This window comes from Giraffa tippelskirchi, chromosome 7 (assembly GCF_054371585.1).
Source record: "Giraffa tippelskirchi isolate mGirTip1 chromosome 7, T2T-mGirTip1v1.2.pri, whole genome shotgun sequence".
NCBI lineage: Eukaryota > Metazoa > Chordata > Mammalia > Artiodactyla > Giraffidae > Giraffa > Giraffa tippelskirchi.
In genome coordinates this window covers 139681371-139700720 of record NC_137281.1, presented here as the reverse complement: position 1 = coordinate 139700720, position 19350 = coordinate 139681371, and the positions used below count along the sequence as shown (strand labels likewise).

At 42.4% G+C, this 19350-nt stretch overlaps 1 protein-coding gene and 1 long non-coding RNA gene across 3 annotated transcripts in view; one reads left to right on the top strand and one right to left on the bottom strand.

The window, feature by feature from the left end:
* Nucleotides 1-6705, bottom strand: part of ARG2 (arginase 2) — a 32881-nt gene extending 26176 nt beyond the window's left edge. For both annotated transcript variants that reach the window (XM_081513472.1, XM_081513473.1), the window contains exons 1-2: nt 6536-6705; nt 5505-5577 (exon numbers count right to left, since the gene is read on the bottom strand). In XM_081513472.1, the coding sequence (XP_081369598.1) occupies nt 5505-5577; nt 6536-6646 (184 nt within the window). In that variant the 5' untranslated portion in view covers nt 6647-6705. The remainder of the gene's footprint in view (nt 1-5504; nt 5578-6535) is intronic.
* LOC145514762 (uncharacterized) lies at nt 3309-10149 on the top strand. The gene is made up of 4 exons (XR_014060441.1): nt 3309-3566; nt 3652-3825; nt 8881-9031; nt 9849-10149. It is a non-coding gene; the product is annotated as an uncharacterized LOC145514762 (long non-coding RNA).
* Nucleotides 10150-19350: the final 9201 nt, after the last annotated feature.

Here is a 19350-nt window from a genome sequence, read left to right as displayed (position 1 = left end):
TAAAATTTGCCAAATCCCACCCAGTAATGCCTATAATAGATTTGTCTATATTCAAGCTCATCAGTGATGTGTGCTTTTGCCAAGACATTAGCAAATTACTAATTCCAGAAAAACTTAACACACTCCAAAAAGAAACCAGGACCCATTAGCACTCACTCCCCACTCTCTCTCCCCTGAGTCCCTGGGAACCACTAATCATTTTCTATATAGATTTGCCTGCTCTGGACATTTCATATAAAAGGATTTATACAATATGTGGTCTTCTTCCTTCTTTCACTCAGCATCATGCTTTCAGAGTTTATCCATTTTGCAGCATGAACTGCCAATTCATTCCTTTTTGTGACTCAATATTCCATTTTATGAATATCACATTTTTCTTAAATCTCCTATAAGAACCCAGATTTCTGGCTTTTCTTGAAAAACTGGAGATGAGTGTAGAAAGGCCCTCCTCTTTCCACAAGACAACCACTGGAAGGACCTTAGGAGTAGCTTTTTGTTCCCTCAACATTCCAGGCACCTTTCTATCTCAGGGTCTTTGTACTTCACTTACTGCACTTACCTTCTTCCTAAAATACTTTTCTTTCAGATATGCACAATGGTTCCTTTCCTTATCTCCCAAAGGTCTGCTCACACGACCCCTTCTCAGTGAAGCCTCCTACCTACATCTGCAATGCTTACCTCATCTCCCATCCCTTACATTCATTTATTTTTTTATGTCATTACATCTGACATACTGTATGTTTTAATTATATCAGCTTCCAACCACCCCTCATTAGAATGAGAGTTCCATGATAACAGGTATTTCTGTTTTGTTCACTATTATATTTCTAGTACCTAAAGCTTAGTAGTGCTCAAATTTTTTGAATATAAAAATTATTGAAATCGTGGGCATCCCTGGTGGCTCAGATGGTAAAGAATCTGCCTGCAGTGCAGGAGACCAGGGTTCTTTCTCTGGGTCAGGAAGGTCCTCTGGAGAAGGGAATGGCTACCCACTCCAGTATTCTTGCCTGGAAAATTCCATGGACAGAGGAGCCTTGTGGGCTGCGGTCCATGGGGTCACAAAGAGTTAGACACGACTAAGTGACTAACACCTGCAGACTGTCACAATGCAAATTAGTAAACTTGTTATAGTTTTTAGTGACTAAAAGCTGATCCTAAAAATAAACCTATTGTTCAGTCACTAAGTCACGTACAACTCTTTGTGACCACGTAGGCTGCAGCATGCCAGACTTCCCTGTCCTTCACTATCTCCTGGAGTTTGCTCAAACTCGTGTCTATTGAGTCGGTGATGCCATCCAACCAACTCATCCTCTGTCGACCCCTCCTCCTCCTGCCCTCAATCTTCCCCAGCATCAGGGTCTTTTCCAATGAGCTGGCTCTCCACTGAAGAAGAGAATGGCAAACCACCTCAGTATTCTTGCCTTGAGGACCCCATGCACAGTATGAAAAGAAAAAAAGAATAAACCTAGAAATGTTTAAACAGCTTTGATGCAGACTTTATGTTAGTTGACATTTTAAGTGCAATGAGTTTTGGCAAATATATGTACTCCTATAACCTCCACCATGCTTAAGATACTTTCACTGAAAGTGAAATTATTATTAAGTCACTGTTAACACACTAAGGTAGGTCTGTTTACCACAGTCAGGCATGCGTAGAACTTGATGACATTTTCAAGTTTTAGGCTTGGGACTTCCCTGGTGGTCCAGTGGTTAAGCCTCTGTCTTTCCAATGCAGGTTTGTCCAGTGAAGATACTACTGCAGTTGTCAACTCCACTACTAGCAGGTAGGAAGCACTGCAGTTTGCATGCCTGACCCCACGGACAGAAGCTACTGCTGGAACTGCCGCCACCACGGCCCCTCACAGAATGAAATCTTTACTGCTCCATCTAGAATATCAAGACAAGGTTTAGGATGGGTGTTTCTATTGGTAGAGCCGAGGTCAAGTGTCCACAACCCTAGTTACAACCAAAATGAAGTGGAATGTGGATGGAGAGAAGTCTGAAGAGGTAGTTGAGGGTCAAATTATAAAGGATCTTTTTTTGAATATTCTCTTTTAAAAAAAAATTATGTTTCTCCACTGGGTCTTAGGTGCAGCTTGTGGGATTGTCAACCTTCACAGTGATATGTAGGATCTTTTTATTTTTATGCAGACTTTTTTACAAATCTTTATTGAGTTTGCTACAATGTTGTTTTTGTTTTATGGTGTTGTTTTTTTTTTTTGGCCACAAAGCATGTGGGATCTTAGTTCCCCTACCAAGGACCAAACTGGGGAGGGAGGTAATGAATTTTGTTTCCATCCTGTTGAGTTTGAGACATCTGTGACAGTGAGATGAAGCTACTCAGAAGAACGCTGGAGGAACACGGGGGACGTGAGCACTTGAGAGTTGGGAAGAAAAGGAGGATCCACAAAGGAGTCCAGGAAGGACCAGGCAATGGGGAGAAGGCTCAGGAGACAGCAGTGTCTTGGCTTACAGGATATTTCAGGAATAAAGTGGTGTATAGTAGAGAGGTCCAGCAAAAAAGAGGCTGACAAACCAGTGAGCTTACTCGGGGTAGTTTCACTACAATGGTGGGATGGGAGCCAGGCTGAAGCATCACTATCATACAACTAAACGTGTGATGGCTACCATTCTCTACCAAACACTGAAAGCACACACAGACGCCTGCACTCACATAGCAATCTGCCCCAAACAAACAGCTCTCATATCTACGTTTAAACTATTTCAGGCTCTCTATTGGTTCTTGCTGAAGCAAACCAGATGCTTAGGTCTCAACCTGCCCTGCTCTCCAATGGAGCACCAAATGGGACAAAAGCATAAATGTCCCTCGCCTAGTTGAAGGGATCAATGGCTTCCTGAACTCCAGAACCCTCAGCTGATCTCGGGAGCACGGTTCATTTAGGCTGTCGTTTCAGTGGCTGCTGTCATTTCTTACCACAGATGGGTCAAATTACCATAATTACAATAACAGACACCTCAAACTGCTAGTCTCAGTTTACAACTATCTCACCCACAGAACATTCATTCCCCTTCTGGAGGAAAGAGCGCAAATTACCATGATCATAAGCCCTAACTAGAATCAGGAGCAATGGCCCTGCCCCTAAGCCTTGCAAGAGAAATTACTTCTTCATTTCTCTCAGGCTCTCTTTATATACTAAAGTGGTCACCCAAGAGAGGAACCACTGAATGGCCTAACTAAGCCCAGGGAAAAGAACAAACCAACCCAGACAAAATCAAATACATTCATTCAAGGGAACAGGAAGTTTAACTGATGCCATGGCAACACCAGCAGCCTGTGACATCAGAGCAGAAGGCAAGGAACAAAGGGATCTGTGAGCTACCTTTCCATGGGTCTTCTCTCCCTTGAAATTTGACTCAAGCTGCTTATTTGGTACGGTTTCAGGATAGTGCCATTTAAAACTTCTCTTGGTACTTTTCTCCAGCATCTTCCTGGAGATTAGCCAAAACCACATGCTGGAAATATGCTGAGTGCCACGATCTTATTAATATGCAATGAGATCCTATTTCAGACTGCTTGTAATACCGGGCTGCCAATCAGCTACAGGGTAAGGACATAAAGTGTAAAATTTAAATTATTTGGAAAAAATTAAAAGGGAGACCAAATAAACTGAAGCTTCATCATCACTTTAGGTTGGAGATTTACACAAGAAGTTTTTGAGCGAGTGGAATTTTTAGGGAGAATGGCTTCCCCAGGTTGGAGTGGAAAAATACCAGGCTCTGCGGCCAGAAAGAAGGTCTACAAAGCGTGAGCAAGAGAAGCTGCTATAAAAGTTCCCCTCCCCCTCATTCAGCAGCAGCAGCTGGGTATTACTAACCTCCCCTGTAAGAACTTACAATTGATCCCAGTCAGGAATCTTTTAAGGCAGAATAGAATGAGCAGGCAATTTTAGCAAATCTAGGCTCAGTTTATCAGATGGGCTGCAGGTTTACCCAGTATTAAAAAATTAGCAATTAGCAGAAATTGCTTTCCTCAGTATAAACGACACTTTTAAAAAGAAAGAATGTACAGCTGATTCAAAGAGGCAGTATCTTCATTTATGGGCTTCCCTGGTGGATCAGACAGTAAAGAATCTGCCTGCAATGCGGGAGACCTGGGTTCAATCCCTGAGTTGGGAAGATCCCCTGGAGGAGGGCATGACAATCCACTCCATTATTCTTTCCTGGAGAATGCCCGTGGACAGAGGAGCCTGGTGGGCTACAGTACATGGGGTCACAAAAAGTCAGACATGACTGATCGACTAAGTACACACATCTTCATTTATAAGCGGGAAGAGGGGGACAATCTCCTCCCATCAGGTAACTTGTTGACACATGAAGAGTAAATCTTCTCTCTCATCTTTGGTGGTAAAGTTGGAAAGTTATTAAAGTGATCAATTATAGTTCCTTCTTCAGTAGGGTTCTTTATTATTTAACAGAGAAGTTTTCAATATTCAAACCAAGACACCATGTCCGTATGTAGGCCAGAGGTGTACGAAGGGCCCCTCAATTCAAGGTGATTTCGGAGAGTTCATTAATCCTGTTTTAGAGGGAGATGACCCACCCCTGGAATGGACTCAATGATCAGCAGAGATTTCTAAGCAAGCATGGGGAGGGGATTTGTAGTCCACCTAGCCTCTGTATTACTGTCTCCAGGACCTATAGTTCCCTACTGCCACGCCTTTTGCACTTTATAGCTCCAGAAGAGATATGTGAATGGTCCTAATATAACAGAGGAAATGGCCTTCAATAGCAGCTAGAAACATTTGAGCTCGATATAAGAAGCTTCCTACCATAAGGGTATTGGAATTTGGTGCCGTTACTAAAAAGCTTTTCCATTACTAGATAAATGGCATATATCTGTGGGTGGGATTTACTTCTGGTTCTGTATGTTTAGAACACTATCCTGATTACAAGACAGCAATATTACTCCTGATTATCTGGGTTGTCTGTGAAAATGCACATGCCTGGGTCCCACTTCAGAGCCAGTAAATCAGATTCGTTCTCAGTGAAGCCAAGGAATCTCTGTTTCTGACAAGTAAACCAAGTTATTTTCATAACCAGGGAAGTTTGGAGAACACAGATCTAAGTCTCGGCTTACAGCCATAGCAAGTTCTTAAAACTAAGGAGGAAACAAATGACTTGAAGACAGGAAACTGGTTAGACGGATGAATCAGAAGGACCTCTGACTGAGTTAGGGGAACTGGAATTTCAAGGAAAGGTTGACTGTCCAGTGAGAGCGGGAGCCAGCATCCTCAGCACCACTTTGCAGTCACCAGCGCTTGTTCCAGGTCCTGCCTCACTCCACCTCTTTGCCTTCCCCAACCACTCTTTATTGCAAGAAGACTTTGCCTGGAGACTCCTCCATGGATCTTAAGCTGCAGGTGAAATCCAAGGGAGGATGGGAAGCGCTTTCCAAGCACATCGTGCAGTTCCAGGATATAAGAAAATAAGACTCTGAACTGGCCTATTAACAGCCTTCAGACTTCTAAAATCCAGCCACTCACCCAGATCCGAAAGCCTTTTCATCAAGCCAGCTTCTCTTACAGCAGCAGGACCATATTCCACTCCTTTTCTTTTCTGTAAGTTAAATTAGAGCTAGATGTGAGGGAAGATGACTGAAAATAAGACCATTTTAGTTCACAAAAAATACAGAAGTCTGCAATGGTATTCTTAGTTTCCAGCAGATCCCTCTGGAAACCTGTAGCAGCATCAGCCCTTCCTTTTATTCTTTTCATCTGAGTTCTGGTCATTTCAAACATTTGGAGGGGAGTCGGAGAGAGACAACCACCACTGGATTCAAATCAACCTCCCAAGCCCCTCGGTGTTGGGAAGGGCAGGCGGAGATAAGACAGGGAAAGAGGCTGAGCCAAGTCAGAATCTGTGCGTCGCCGGCCTGGGCTGAGCCCTGGCTTCTCCATCAGTGAGCTCGCCATGACTGCAGGTTTCCTTCATTGAAGAGAGGACAAAACAGCCCCTTCAGTCTTCCCGCCGCTGGAGAGACAGGCGCCGACTTCCTTTCCAGTGAACGCTCATTCTGAGAATAGACCCTGGAGGCTTAAATCCTCAGTCGCTCTCTTTAGCCTCTCCGCCCTCGATTTTCCACCTCCCGGTGGAAAATTCTTCTCGGTTTCTCCTCCTCCAGCCCCTCTGTGAAATCCTCTCCCGTCTTTCCTCTCCTCCATCACCCCGAGCGGAACCCACCCCTTCCTCGCTCCTCGGAGGGGAGGCCGAAGACACCCACCCACCCACCCGAAGACAGGCCGCTACCCCCTGTCCGCCTTGCAAACAGCGTGCCCTCCATTCGCCCCCCTCCTTTCCCATCTTCTACGGGGGGGTGGGGGGGGAATCCCACGTGCTCTCCTGGCGCCCAATCGCGGGAATCCACCACCTCATCCCCCTCTCCGTTTCTCCCCATCCTCTTCTCGCCTCCTCGTTCTTTCCACCGGTCCCGATTTTCCTCGGGGCTCAAGTAAGTACGGGGGGCGGGTTGAGGGAAGGGGAACCCTGCCCCAAAGTGCCAAGTCCCAGTCCTCACCTGTCCCTGCGAGAATGGGGCTCCAATGACAGCCACGGAGTGGACAGACTTCTTCGGGACGGAGCGCACTTGCGTCCGGAAGAGACGCGAGAGGTGGCTCCTCAGGGACATGATGGGCAGCGCAGGAAGTAGCAGACCCACAGGTCCGCTGCGTGTGGCTCACACCCTGCGGTGAGCGCCGCTGCCCGCAGCGCTTAAAGCCTACCGGCGCGCGAGCCGCGCCGCCCCGCCCCGTGACGTCACCGCCGCCCGCCCCGCCCCGCCCAGGCCCCCGCCGCCTCGCCCCCGGCCGGCCCCCGGCACACCTTCCTGCAGGCCCCGCCCACTGTTGCTCCGTGCCCCTGCTCTCGCTGATGTCACTTGGCTCGGGTCCGGGCTCTCGGGCCAAGGACATGCCCCTGCCGCCACATGGCCAAGATCGGGGGCCTGGCCAATAAGAGGGCGGTTCCGGAGAGGTGTGTCCCTTGGCGGGAAGCGGCCGCCCCCCCAACCCCCAAATTCGCGAACTCGGCGGAACACGCGAACCAACACGTACGTAGGCTCGTACGTGACTCTCTTCGCACAAATGCACGCCTGGCAGATGCCAATTCTACGGAAGAGCTGGCTGGGGCTGGACTTGGTCCAACCCCACGTGAGTGCCTGGCTGAGACCAACCTAGTGTTCATCGGCTCCGTTTCATCTCAGAGCTCAAGGCCCAGGAAACGTGCTTATACCGCCCTTTGGCCGTCAAAAGCTAGGAGATCCAATACAGATTAGAGCTCTCCGGGCCGGGCCTGTTAATAATAATAACCCACCTATTTTAGATATTTTGGATGTGAAGGTTAGGTTAGGATTTATAAATTACCTTCTAGGCGTTTTCAGTTCTTCATCTGAATAACGGGAGTGCTGCTGCTGCTAAGTCGCTTCAGTCGTGTCCGACTCTGTGCGACCCCATAGACGGCAGCCCACCGGGCTCCCCCGTCCCTGCGATTCTCCAGGCAAGAATACTGGAGTGGGTTGCCATTTCCTTCTCCAATGCATGAAAGTGAAAAGTGAAAGTGAAGCCGCTCAGTCGTGTCCGACCCCTAGCGGACCCCTAGCGACCCCATAGACTGCAGCCTACTAGGCTCCTCCGTCCATGGGATTTTCCAGGCAAGAGTACTGGAGTGGGTTGCCATTGCCTTCTCCGGAATAACGGGAGTACCAGTTATTAAAAAACAAGCATAGCAACGTATCTGAACTACTTCTCAACTTTAGGGAGGCTAAAGAGCTGACTACTTAAAGTTGTAATAGTAATATTTTAATAACCGACGTAAGTTCTAAGAACTTTTAGCCCTCTAACAATTCCATAAAGTAGGGACTATTTTAAAGTCGTGGAAACAGGGACTTCCCTGGTGGTCCAGTGGCTAAGGCTCCATGCTCTCAATGCAGGGGGCCCAGGGTTCGATCCCTGGTCAGGGAAATAGATCCGACATGCTGCAACTAAGACCCTGCCCAGTCAAATAAATAAATAAACATAAATATTAAAAAAAAAAAAGTCGTGGAAACAGGATTAGAGAAGATATTTACTTTTCCAAAGTCAAGAAGCTTGTAAGTGGTAACTACCTGACTCTAGATTTCAAACCCTTAACCATGACTAGTGTCTTAAGGAATGACTTGTAAGGAATGACTTACAGGAATCTGGATGTTAGTCCTATCAAAAATAAATTTTTATATAAATACCTGAAAATTTTTTCACCTGATGCCAACTTACATGCTGCTCTATAAAATATTTCAGAAGTCTCCATGGCAATGTCGTAATTCCAAGGAGCTTTAGTACTATAAGGCAGGTTTTGTTTGTTTTTTGGCTGTGTTGCGGGGGCTTGTAAGGGATCGTAGTTCCCCCGACCAGGGGACCAGGGATCCATCCGGTTGTTGTCAGTGAAAACACGGAGTCTTTCCCACTGGACCACCAGGGAATTCCTAAGGCAGTTTTATTTTTAAAGGGTAAATTTTACACCTGTCTCCCCCTGCTGGTTTAGAAAGAGGTGTCTTTGAAGCCTTAGCAAAATAAGCAGAGTATTACCGTGAGGCAGTGGTTTTGAAAGTGTGGTCCCAGATCAGCAGGGTCAGTATTTGCATGCTTGGCAGAAATGCAAATTACTGAGTCTGACCCCCAAACGTTATTGGCTAAGTAACTCTGGGGATAGGGCGCCAACGGCCTGGGTTTTAAACAAGTTCTCCAGGGTGGGGGCGTGTGGAGCCTGGACAGGGCTGTGGTCAGGGAGTCACTGATCTGTCACACTTGAGCAGATCTTTGTAATTATCTAAGTGAGTGTTTCTTGCTCATTGACACATCCATTTTTCCCCCCTTGTTATGTTTTTAGAAGTTGATACTGTCACAGATTACCTCAGGCTTTCCTGGAAACCTCAGCTCATGAGCACCTACTGTGAGTCACCAGATTGATCTTCTAAAGTATTACATGAATCCTGCATGTCACTTTCACTGGTCTTCCACCACCTACAGTTTACTCAGAGGTAAATTACTAGTTCCACAATACTATACATCAGGGGAGTAAATAGTATACTGATTGTTATATCACTATTATACTTCAAAATTATTAATTTTATATATCTGAAATATTTTATAATTCATTTCTTTAAAACCCAAAGTTCAAATAACAGGTCTGCTTTTATTTCCAAAATAGGCATTTATTTTCAAAATAAGCAATTAATGATAATATTCTAAAATTACATAAAAGAATGAATTAAATTTTAGAAATTTATTTTAAAACTTGTAATACTCCTTTATAGCATAGCTCTTGGACCTTTCCTCAGGTCCAAACCAGCTGGTTCTCTTTTTCTTCTTCCTTTGTAGAAGGACATAGAGATTCTGCCTCCACAGTTCACTGGCTGCCAACACATACTCTATCCCTTGATAGGTGCTGGGAGTGTGTGTTGGGGGTGATAGGTGGGGGTGGTCAGTAGGTAAGACCTGATGATGGTGTTGGGAGATCTCCCTGGTGTAAATACTCCACAAGGGCTATCATTTCAAGCTACCATTGTGATGTCACTGAACATGAAACTGGGAAAATGTGCTCATTATAAAATATTTTCACTATATGTATACAATCACCATAAATAACCTCAAGAGCATAAAAAAGTAAGATATAGTAAAATAATTAGGCATAAAGTTTTGAGTATATCTCTGTTTTTATCATGATTTACTTGTAAGTTTATATAATCTGACTTTTAACGATGGCAACGTTTAACAACTGGCTTGCAAAATTCCTGAAAATTTGACAATAGGGTCTTGTGTATGCTTAGTCGCTCAGTCATGTACAACTTTCTGCAGCCCCATGGAGACTGTAGCCCATCAGGTTCCTCTGGCCATGGAATTTTCCAAGCAACCGTACTGGAGCAGGTCACCATTTCCGGCTCCAGCAGATCTTTCCAACAGGTGGCTAAAAGCAGTCTCCAGCACACCACTGTTTACTACAAATCCAAGGGAACTCAGAGAGGACTAAATTGCAAATTCTCAAAAGGCAGGATCCATGACTCTTTCTGTTCATCATTTGATCCTTTCCAGAGTACAGTGCTTGGCACATAACAGGAGGTTGGTAATGAATAAAACTTACAGACTTGTATGAAGCCCTTATTCATGGTCCTTGGTCTATGGCTCTGATATGGTAAGTGGAAATTTCCAAAGGGCTGAGCTCATTGACCATACCTTTTGACTCTAAAGTCTGTGTGTATACTCACTCAGTCGTGTCTGACTCTTTGAAACCCCATGGACTATAGCCCACCAGGCTCCTCTGTCCATGGGATTTTCCAGGCAAGAATACTGGAGTGTGTTACCATTACCTCTTCCAAGGAATCTTCCAAATCCAGGGATCAAACCCGAGTCTCCTGCATTTCCTGCATTGGCAGGCAGATTCTTTACCACTGAACCACCTGCGAAGCCCGACTCTAAAGTTTAGAGCCTCTTAGTTAAACTATTCATGTATTCATTTATTGTCAATATTTAACACATTTAAATATTGTCAATATTTAACGTCCAAAAAAAAAAATTGTTCTATGTGCTATTGACAATGACAAATAAAATCTCATCACTCCCAGTACTTATATTCTAGTGGGGAAAACAATCAAGCAGATACATAATTGAGCAAGCTCCTGGGAGATAGTGAAGGACAGGAAAGCCTGGCGTGCTGCAGTCCATGGGATTGCAAAGAGTCGGTCATGACTTAGTGACTGAACACACACACAGATACATAATTTCAGATGGCAGTAAATGGTATGGAGAAAATAATGCAGAGTAATGGAACCAAATGTACTGTTTTAGAGAGAAGTGTCAAGAAAGGCCTCTCCAAACTGACATTTGAGCCAAAGACCTGAATGATAGGGAGCTACCGTAACAAGTTCTAGGAAAAGAGGCTTTCAGGCTTACAGGAACAGCAAGATCAATAGCCCTAAGTTGAAACCGATTTGTGGGTCAGAAGAACAAGAATGCCTATATAGCCCAAATGTCCAGAGCAGAGGAAACACGGGGACTTGGGTCATGTTGGTAGGTGGGGGTCAGATGTCAGGGGCATTGTTGAAGAGCATAAACTTCAGAAAAAGAATTTTGACAGAAAGGCAGAGGATTAATGTTTCTGAATCTGCATTAGGGAGTTGGGAAAATGTGGTCCCTTCTTTCTTGCTTTTCCATCCTGGAGCTGGGAGAATTCATACAATAAAGGTAAAGAAGCAGAGGATGAGTTCTAAGGAGGGTAAGACCTAACAGTCTGCTTACCATGCAGTGGGGATTCCGGGGTTCAGTAGAAAGCCCAAAGTGAGGGGAATAGAAGAGGGGACATAGGAGTAGATGACTGGTCTCATTGCCTGCCCAACCAGTAGTCCTGTGTGGAGGGAGGTGCCTGAGCCCCTCACATACTCATCACTCCCCCCCCACCCTCACCCCCACAACACAGAGGGGGGGTTTACTTTTAGCCTTGATCAGTGATAAAGAAGTAAAAACAGACCAACAGCTGTCATCAAAGGCCAAATGAAATTTAGGTGTGAAATCTCTTTTAGTGCCAGCAGAGGCTGGGGCTGCAAAGGCCACCAGAACACTTTGTCCTTTGTTCAGATTCTACGCTACAACCTTCAAGCCCTTTGCACTTTACTGTTCTGTTTAGGACCTTACTTGCTTTCCCTCCCTTCCTCCCTCCCTTCCCTTACTTAATTCCTTCTCATTCTTCAGGTTTTCAGTTTGAAGTCATTTCTTCAAGGAAGCCTTTCCAGACCCTCCAACGCTGAGTTAGACATGATAGTACTAGCTAACATTATTGAATGATTACTATATACTAGATACCCGCTCAACATGCTACAAGTGTTATTTAAATTTTCGTCACAGTGTAGTGAAGTAGGCACTGGTATTATCTCCATTTAAGATATGGAAACCAAGACTTGGTAAGGTGAAGTCATTTGCTCAGGGTCACAGAGTAAGTGGTCAAAAGCAAAATCCAAAACCAAGTCAGATTAGGAGTGTTGATTACCCCTCCCATGGTTCACTGCAGCCTCTGACTTACAATTACCTATATAGAGGATTATCTCTTTCTCCTGGAGAGCAGCTTCTTTGAGAGCCTGAATGATGTCTTACTATCATTTAACACAGTGCCTGGTACAGGAGGGGTGTTCAATAAATTTCTATTGAATAAATAGATACTAAATGACATATGTAAGTGTCTTTTTAAATTGAAGTATAATTAATGTACAATGTTGTGTTGGATTCTGGTGTATAGCAAAATGATTCAGATTACACACACACACACATATATATAGTATATTACATATAGTATATATAATATATATTTTCATATTCTTTCCCAGTATAGGTTATTATAAAATATCGACTATAGTTTCCTATGCTATCCAGTAAAACCTTGTTATTTATCATAAGTGAGTTTGAATAAAGAAGTCATGACATAAAGAAGTCACGTCTCTGTACACACTGCCATGCTTAAAATGGATAACCAACAAGGACCTACTGTATAGCACATGGAACTCTTCTCAATGTTATATGGCAGCCTGGATAGAAGGGGAGTTTGGGGGAGATTGGATACATGTATATGTATGGCTGAGTCCCTTCATTGTTCACCCAAAACTATCACAACATTGTTAATTGGCTATACCCCAATGCAAAATAAAAAGCTTAAAAAAATTAAAAGAAGTTATGTCTCTTTACGCTATGAAAGTTCTGAAGATGGAATTATCATTCTTCTATGGGGCAGAGAAGAATTCATGGAACTGGCATTCAAGCTTAGCTTAAGGATTTTCCAGGAGGAATCTGTAGGGTGTTTGGAACATTAGTGATGAAAGTGGAGGGAGAGAGTCAATAAATATTTGGGCTCCCACTATTTATCAGGTAGTGTTTTAGGATCTGAGGGTACAGTGATAAAGAGTCCAAGCTCTCCTTGAGACAGAGAATTGCAGGTATTGATCTGCATGATAAATAAAACATGTGTGGTAAATAACATAAGGTAATGTGGTAGAGAATATGTATTGGGGAGAACTTTGTCACCCAGTGCAGTCAGGGAGGTGAGGGACAGAGGTTAAAAGTACGGAGCAAATGAAATACAGGGTACTGAGTTGCCGATTGGGGCAACAGAGGAGAGGTTTTAAGCCTGGGTGAGGAGGAGGATGGTGTACTAGAGTAACATATATATAATATATATTATATAATATGGAGTAACAGAATGGTGGTACTAGAATGATAGTTCTAAAAGGATGAATAGGGACTTCCCTGGTGGTCCAGTGGTTAAGAATCCCCTGCCCATGCAGGGGACTCAAGTTCAATCCCTGTTCCAGGAAGATTCCACATGCCATGGGGCAACTAAGCCCTCACGCCGGTACTGGGCCTGCACCCTAGAGCCTGGGCTCCACAAGCATTGAGAACCCACCGCAGGGAGAAGCCTGTGTACCACAACTAGAGAGTAGCTCCCGCTTGCCCCAAGAGCAGCAGGAAGACCCAGAGCAGCCAAATATAAATGAATAAACAAATAGAATTTAAAAGAGGGATTGTGTGGTTTAAAAAAAAAAGGATGAAAAGCCCACCAAAGTAGTATGAAAATTATTTTAATAATATCTGATATGAGCCATAAAAAGAACATTAAAAAAAACCCTTAAGCAGAGACTCCTGAAAACACAGCTGCCATTGAGTCCCACCCTTCATCCCACTGAGGGATTTTCCTGATTGGGAAAATCATTCCTGTTAAATGACCTTTAATACCAAAGAGGGAACTGACTGCCTATTGGCATCAAAAAGCCAAACAGAATTTTCCATACCCTACCCATTTCTTTTGTTAAGCTGGTGTATGTAGCTTTACTCTGGCTATTCAGTGAGTTACTCTTACTGAGCAACTTCCTTTCCTCCTGTTAGTCTATCGTCAGTTAATTTGCAAGCCACCAGTCACTTGAACCTAAACTGGCAGAGGAAAAGATTTCTTCCCAACAGTTTTCGACCCTGGCAGCTGAGCCTAGGGACCTTTTAAAGAAATACTCAAGTCCCTATCCTCCCTCCCCCACCACTCATTAGTTATCAGAGATGGACCCAGACAACAGAGTTTTGAAAGCTCCCCAGGTGGTTCTAATATGCAGTCTAGATAGAGAATCAAGTATGAGGAGTTAGATCTTTCAGTGCTTCTCAAACTTTAATGTGTAAGCAGATCACCTAGAATCTTGTTAAGCTCAGATTCTGAGTCTGTAGGCCTATTGAGGGGTAGGGGGAGGCTTCCCAGGTGGCACAGTGGTAAAGAATCAGCTGGCCAATAAGGACATACAGGAGACATGGGTTCAATCCCCAGGTTGGGAAGATCCCCTGGAGGAGGAAAAGGCAACCCACTCTAGTATTCTTGCCTGGAGAATTCCATGGACAGAGGAGCCTGGCGAGCTACAGTCCATGAGGTCGAAAAAGAGTGGGACACAACTGAGTGCACGCACGCACACACACACACACACACACACACACAGATCTATGGTGAAACCCAAGAATCTGCATTTCTCACACACTCTTAGGTGATGTCCATGCAGCTGCTCTACCTACCACACTTTGAATGGTAAGGCTTTCTTTAACCAGCCTTTTTTTTTTTTCACATTTTCTTTTAAATCTTCAGAATCATTTTCACATGAAGGTAACTTAACTTTCTAGGCTAAATAGTGGTGGCTTCATCAGAATCACGTAAAGAAGTTATTGGTACCCATCACTTGAAATCGAGCTGAGAATATAATGGTCTAACTGAACCTGTTTCTCAAGCCTATGTCCTTCAAACTAGATCCATCATTTTAACTAAACTTCTCCACATTTGGTTTATTCCATTTAAAACTCTTCAGTGTTCAAGGATATCAGTTCAGTTCAGTTCAGTCGCTCAGTTGTGTCCGACTCTCTGCGACCCCATGAATTGCAGCATGCCAGGCCACTCTGTCCATCACCAACTCCCGGAGTTTACCTAAACCCACGTCCATCGAGTCGGTTATGCCATCCAACCACCTCATCCTCTGTTGTCTCCTTCTCCTTCCGCCCCCAATCCTACCCAGCATTAGGGTCTTTTCCAATGAGTCAACTCTTCGCATGAGGTGGCCAAAGTATTGGAGTTTCAGCTTCAACATCAGACCTTCCAATGAACACCCAGGATTGATCTCTTTTAGGATGGATTGATTGGATATCTTTGCAGTCCAAGGGACTCTCAAGAGTCTTCTCCAACACCACAATTCAAAAGCATCAATTCTTCGGCGCTCAGCTTTCTTCACCGTCCAACTCTCACATCCATACATGACCACTGGAAAAACCATAGCCTTGACTAGACGGACTTTTGTTGGCAAAGTAATGTCTCTGCTTTTAAATATGCTATCTAGGTTGGCCATAACCTTCCTTCCAAGGAGTAAGCGTCTTTTAATTTCATGGCTGCAATCACCATCAGCAGTGATTTTGGAGCCCAAAAAAATAAAGTCTGACACTGTTTCCACTGTTTCCCCATCTATTTCCCATGAAGTTATGGGACCAGTTTTCAAGGATATAGTAGTCTCTTGATGTTTCAAGGGGAGAGAAACCTCCCCCCGCCCCCCAAAAAAGGCCAGTGTGTTCTTTGATTTAAATCGAAAACATTAAGTGTTACTACCCAAAAGCGCCACAAGGTGGAGATATGACCCCAAGGGAAAAAACCCCTCTGCTTTCTATACTACATCTGTTTCTGCAGGTTTCCTTCTATTTCTGTGAAATATTCCCTTTCTTTTCTAGTTGTCTATATTTTTCCACTGTCTTTCTTCCTTATCTGAAATAGTTACTAGCCATTTTCACTCAGCAGGAAAACAACAGGGGGATACGAAGTAAGTTATGGTAGATTAACAGGCTGGAACTTTATGTAGCTATTTTAAACATAGTTATAAATTCTATAGAAATATGGAAAATGTTTGCCAAAACATTCATTTTTAATTATTGTTAAATTAATTACACTGAGGTGATTCTAATGCCTTTGCTGCCTACATAAGCAAACCGAAAAACCTATAAATGCCTCCAGGTTAAGAAATCTAAACCTAAGGACAACCAATCACAAATGCCCAACCAGGCTTTCCAACTACTGCAACCTTATGCTATAGCCAATCAGATGATTTCCTTGTTTTGCTTCCACCTTTTCTCTATAAAGGCTTCCCTGGTGGCTCAGTGGCAAAGAATCCAGAGACGTGGGTTGGATCTCTATGTCAGGAAGATCCCCTGGAGAAGGAAATGGCAACCCACACCAGTATTCTTGCCTGAGAAATCCCATGGACAGAGGAGCCTGGTGGGCTGTGGTTCGTGGGGTCACAAAAGAGTCAGACACTACTTAGTAACTAAACAGCAAGAATAACTTCTCTATAAAAGTCTTTCGCCTAGCACCTGTCAGTGGAATGAGAGCTCTTACTCACTTCTGGCTTGGTGCTGCCCTATTTGAATCGATTTTTTTCTCAAATAAACTCATTTTTTTTTAAATGCCTCAGTTTATATTTAACATTACAAAATGGTGTGTATTCTATCACTACAATAATATTTTAAAGTGCAGAAACTAAGAGAGAATGATGGAAAAGTAATATGTAAAACTGAAAGTTCTTTAGGATTTGTGTAATTTTTTTCTCTCATTCATAAATTTTCTATATTACATCTTTTCAATAATTAAAAACATTAAAACAAAAGGACTCAAACGCTTGGGAAATGAAGACTTGTTTAGGTGACAAGGTTATGAATATATTTTCTTTTATAAAATTTCAATTTGATGTTTTGGGGAAAATGATGAACATAACTTATTAAAAGAAACAGGTAATAAAATTTTTTAAATATATATTATTTGTAAGAGTATCAAAAAGCACCAAATACCTAGAAATGAGTGTGATGAAAGATGTACAAGACAACTGCAGAAGACCACTGAGAGAAAGTAGAGAAGACCTAAATAAACAGAGATATACAGTACCAGGTTGATGACCAAAAGTCTTCACATAAGTGAGATGTTAAAAAATCAATAAGCAAAACAAAGTGAAAAAAAAACCCAAAGCAAAAACAAAAAAAATAAGCTACAAGAATATATTGTACAGCCAGGGAATATAGCCAATACTTTATAATAACTACAAATAGAGTATAATCTTGAAAAACTGCGAATCACTATATTGTACACCTAAAACTTATGTATTGTAAGTCAACTATACCTCAGTTAAAAAAAACAAGATGTCAATTCTCCCTAAATTGATTGATAGATGCAATCCAAGCAAAATTTTTGGTGAAAATACAAAGAACCTGTAACAGCCAACAACAGTCCTGAAGTAAAATATTTCAACAGTCTTGAAGTAAAATATCACAGTTGAAAGACTTAACACTATGAGAAATCAATGCCTACTGTAAAGTAATGAGACAGGTTGTTGCTGGCAAAAGGAAAAGCAAAAGAGGACAGCAGCACATAATGGAGTCTGAAGACTGGTATCACAGAGAATTACTGTCCTTGGTGTGGGACACTTCTGACATTTGGTGTCAGAAGTGTTGTGAGTGTGGTAGTAGTGTAAGAGTAAAGGAGAAACACAGTAGACCAAGTTTTTTCTAAAACAGTTTCATACATGTAATGTAGTACCAAAAGAAATCCCACTAAAAAAAACTATATAAAGAGGCATATCCACATTGCAAAGATAAACCAAAACGAAATTCTGAACAAGATGAAGTGTTATATTTACCTTTTTTTATGCAAAGTAAATTCTTTCTTGATCAATTTCGCAAAGTTGTAACAAGCTTTTTAAGTTATTTTAGTTGGCTTTTTAAAAATTGAGGTATAATTTCAATATTTATCTTTTTAAAACCCTATTTGGAATTTCTTTTCGCTTAGATGGGCCTCTACTTTTTCTCCCCTATGAGTAAGTGGTCCTAAATTAAGTCTACTCTCAGTTAACATAGTAGCAACAATCATTAATGCTATATCATTAAAAAAAAAGAATAAAAACTACAGAATAAGATAGTATTCTTAGAAAAACTATGCCATCGTTAAGTGTAAGTAAGTACTAAAAGAAAGCTCTATAGGAAGGTTTTAAGAATCCAGCATGGGGATTTCCCTGGTGGTCCAGCGGTAGGGAATCCGCCTTCCAAAGTCTTAGGTGTCTTTTTTCGATGACTCTAGAGTGGTGGAACTTCTGAACCTGCACAGGTTCTTCACTTTTTTTGTTGTCACAGATATGTTGTAAATCTAGTAAACCTAATGGACCCCTTATCACAATAATGTTTGTAAATGAATACATAGGATTTAAAACAAAAGTGAATTAAAATAGTTATCAGAATATTTTTTAAAATGTCATGGTAATATGTGTCTCTGTTGACATATTAAATAAGGAGATCTAGTAGTTGGTCTAATAATTACTGCAGAAATTTTGAAGTAATGAGCGGAAATGACATTTTGAGATATTATTATGAGATGAAAATATCTGTGGTTTCTATCAGTGACAAAAATCACAAGTATTGCTAATACTAATTGGTTTGTTGCCTGATTCATAATCAAAAGAAATGTTAAATTTCAATTAGAAGTTAATGAAACTAAAGATTAAACTCTGATTTTATCTATGGCGTGCAAGATAAGAGCTCCGTAACTAGTGCGTTTCCCAAAACATTGACTGTGTTTATCTCTGAGTAGTGGAAATATGGATGGTTTAAATTTTTCTGCTTATTTTTTATAACCATGTATGGCTATGATTTTTTAATTTATTTGACTAAGCTGGGTCTTAGTTGTGCACGTGCATAATCTTCAATCTTCGTAGCGGCATGTAGGATCTTTAGTTGTGGCATGTGGGATCTAGTTCCCTGACCAAGGATCGAAGCCAGGCCCTCTGCATTGGGAACAGAGTCAGCCACTGGACTACCAGGGAAGTCCCTCTTCTCTTCTGTATTGTTCAAATTTTCCCTAATAAGCAAGCATCACTTTTACCATTATAAAAGACATCACATGATATTTACAAAAACAAAAGGGGTGTATTGCTTGGTGAGATTCAGTATACAGAAATAAAGTTGGAAAACCAAAATAATGCCTGAAGAAAAAGGAAAACAAAATCCTGGATGAGATGGAGAAACTGAACCTGACTTTCATCAGGACACAAGTTGATGAGACCTTTATACCATTCATCTTTATACCAAATTCTTTAATATGCTGCCTCAGGGCTGAAGCACCAAAATTCTTTTAACAGGCCACACAGGCACTCTTGGGCCACATTCCAAGTAAAAAAGAAAAGGGAATCCACACCACAGGTCTCTGTTACTTATGAGTTTAGTAATTTCATTATCCATACCTTCTGTATCCTCCACTCTTGCTAACTAAGCCAGGACT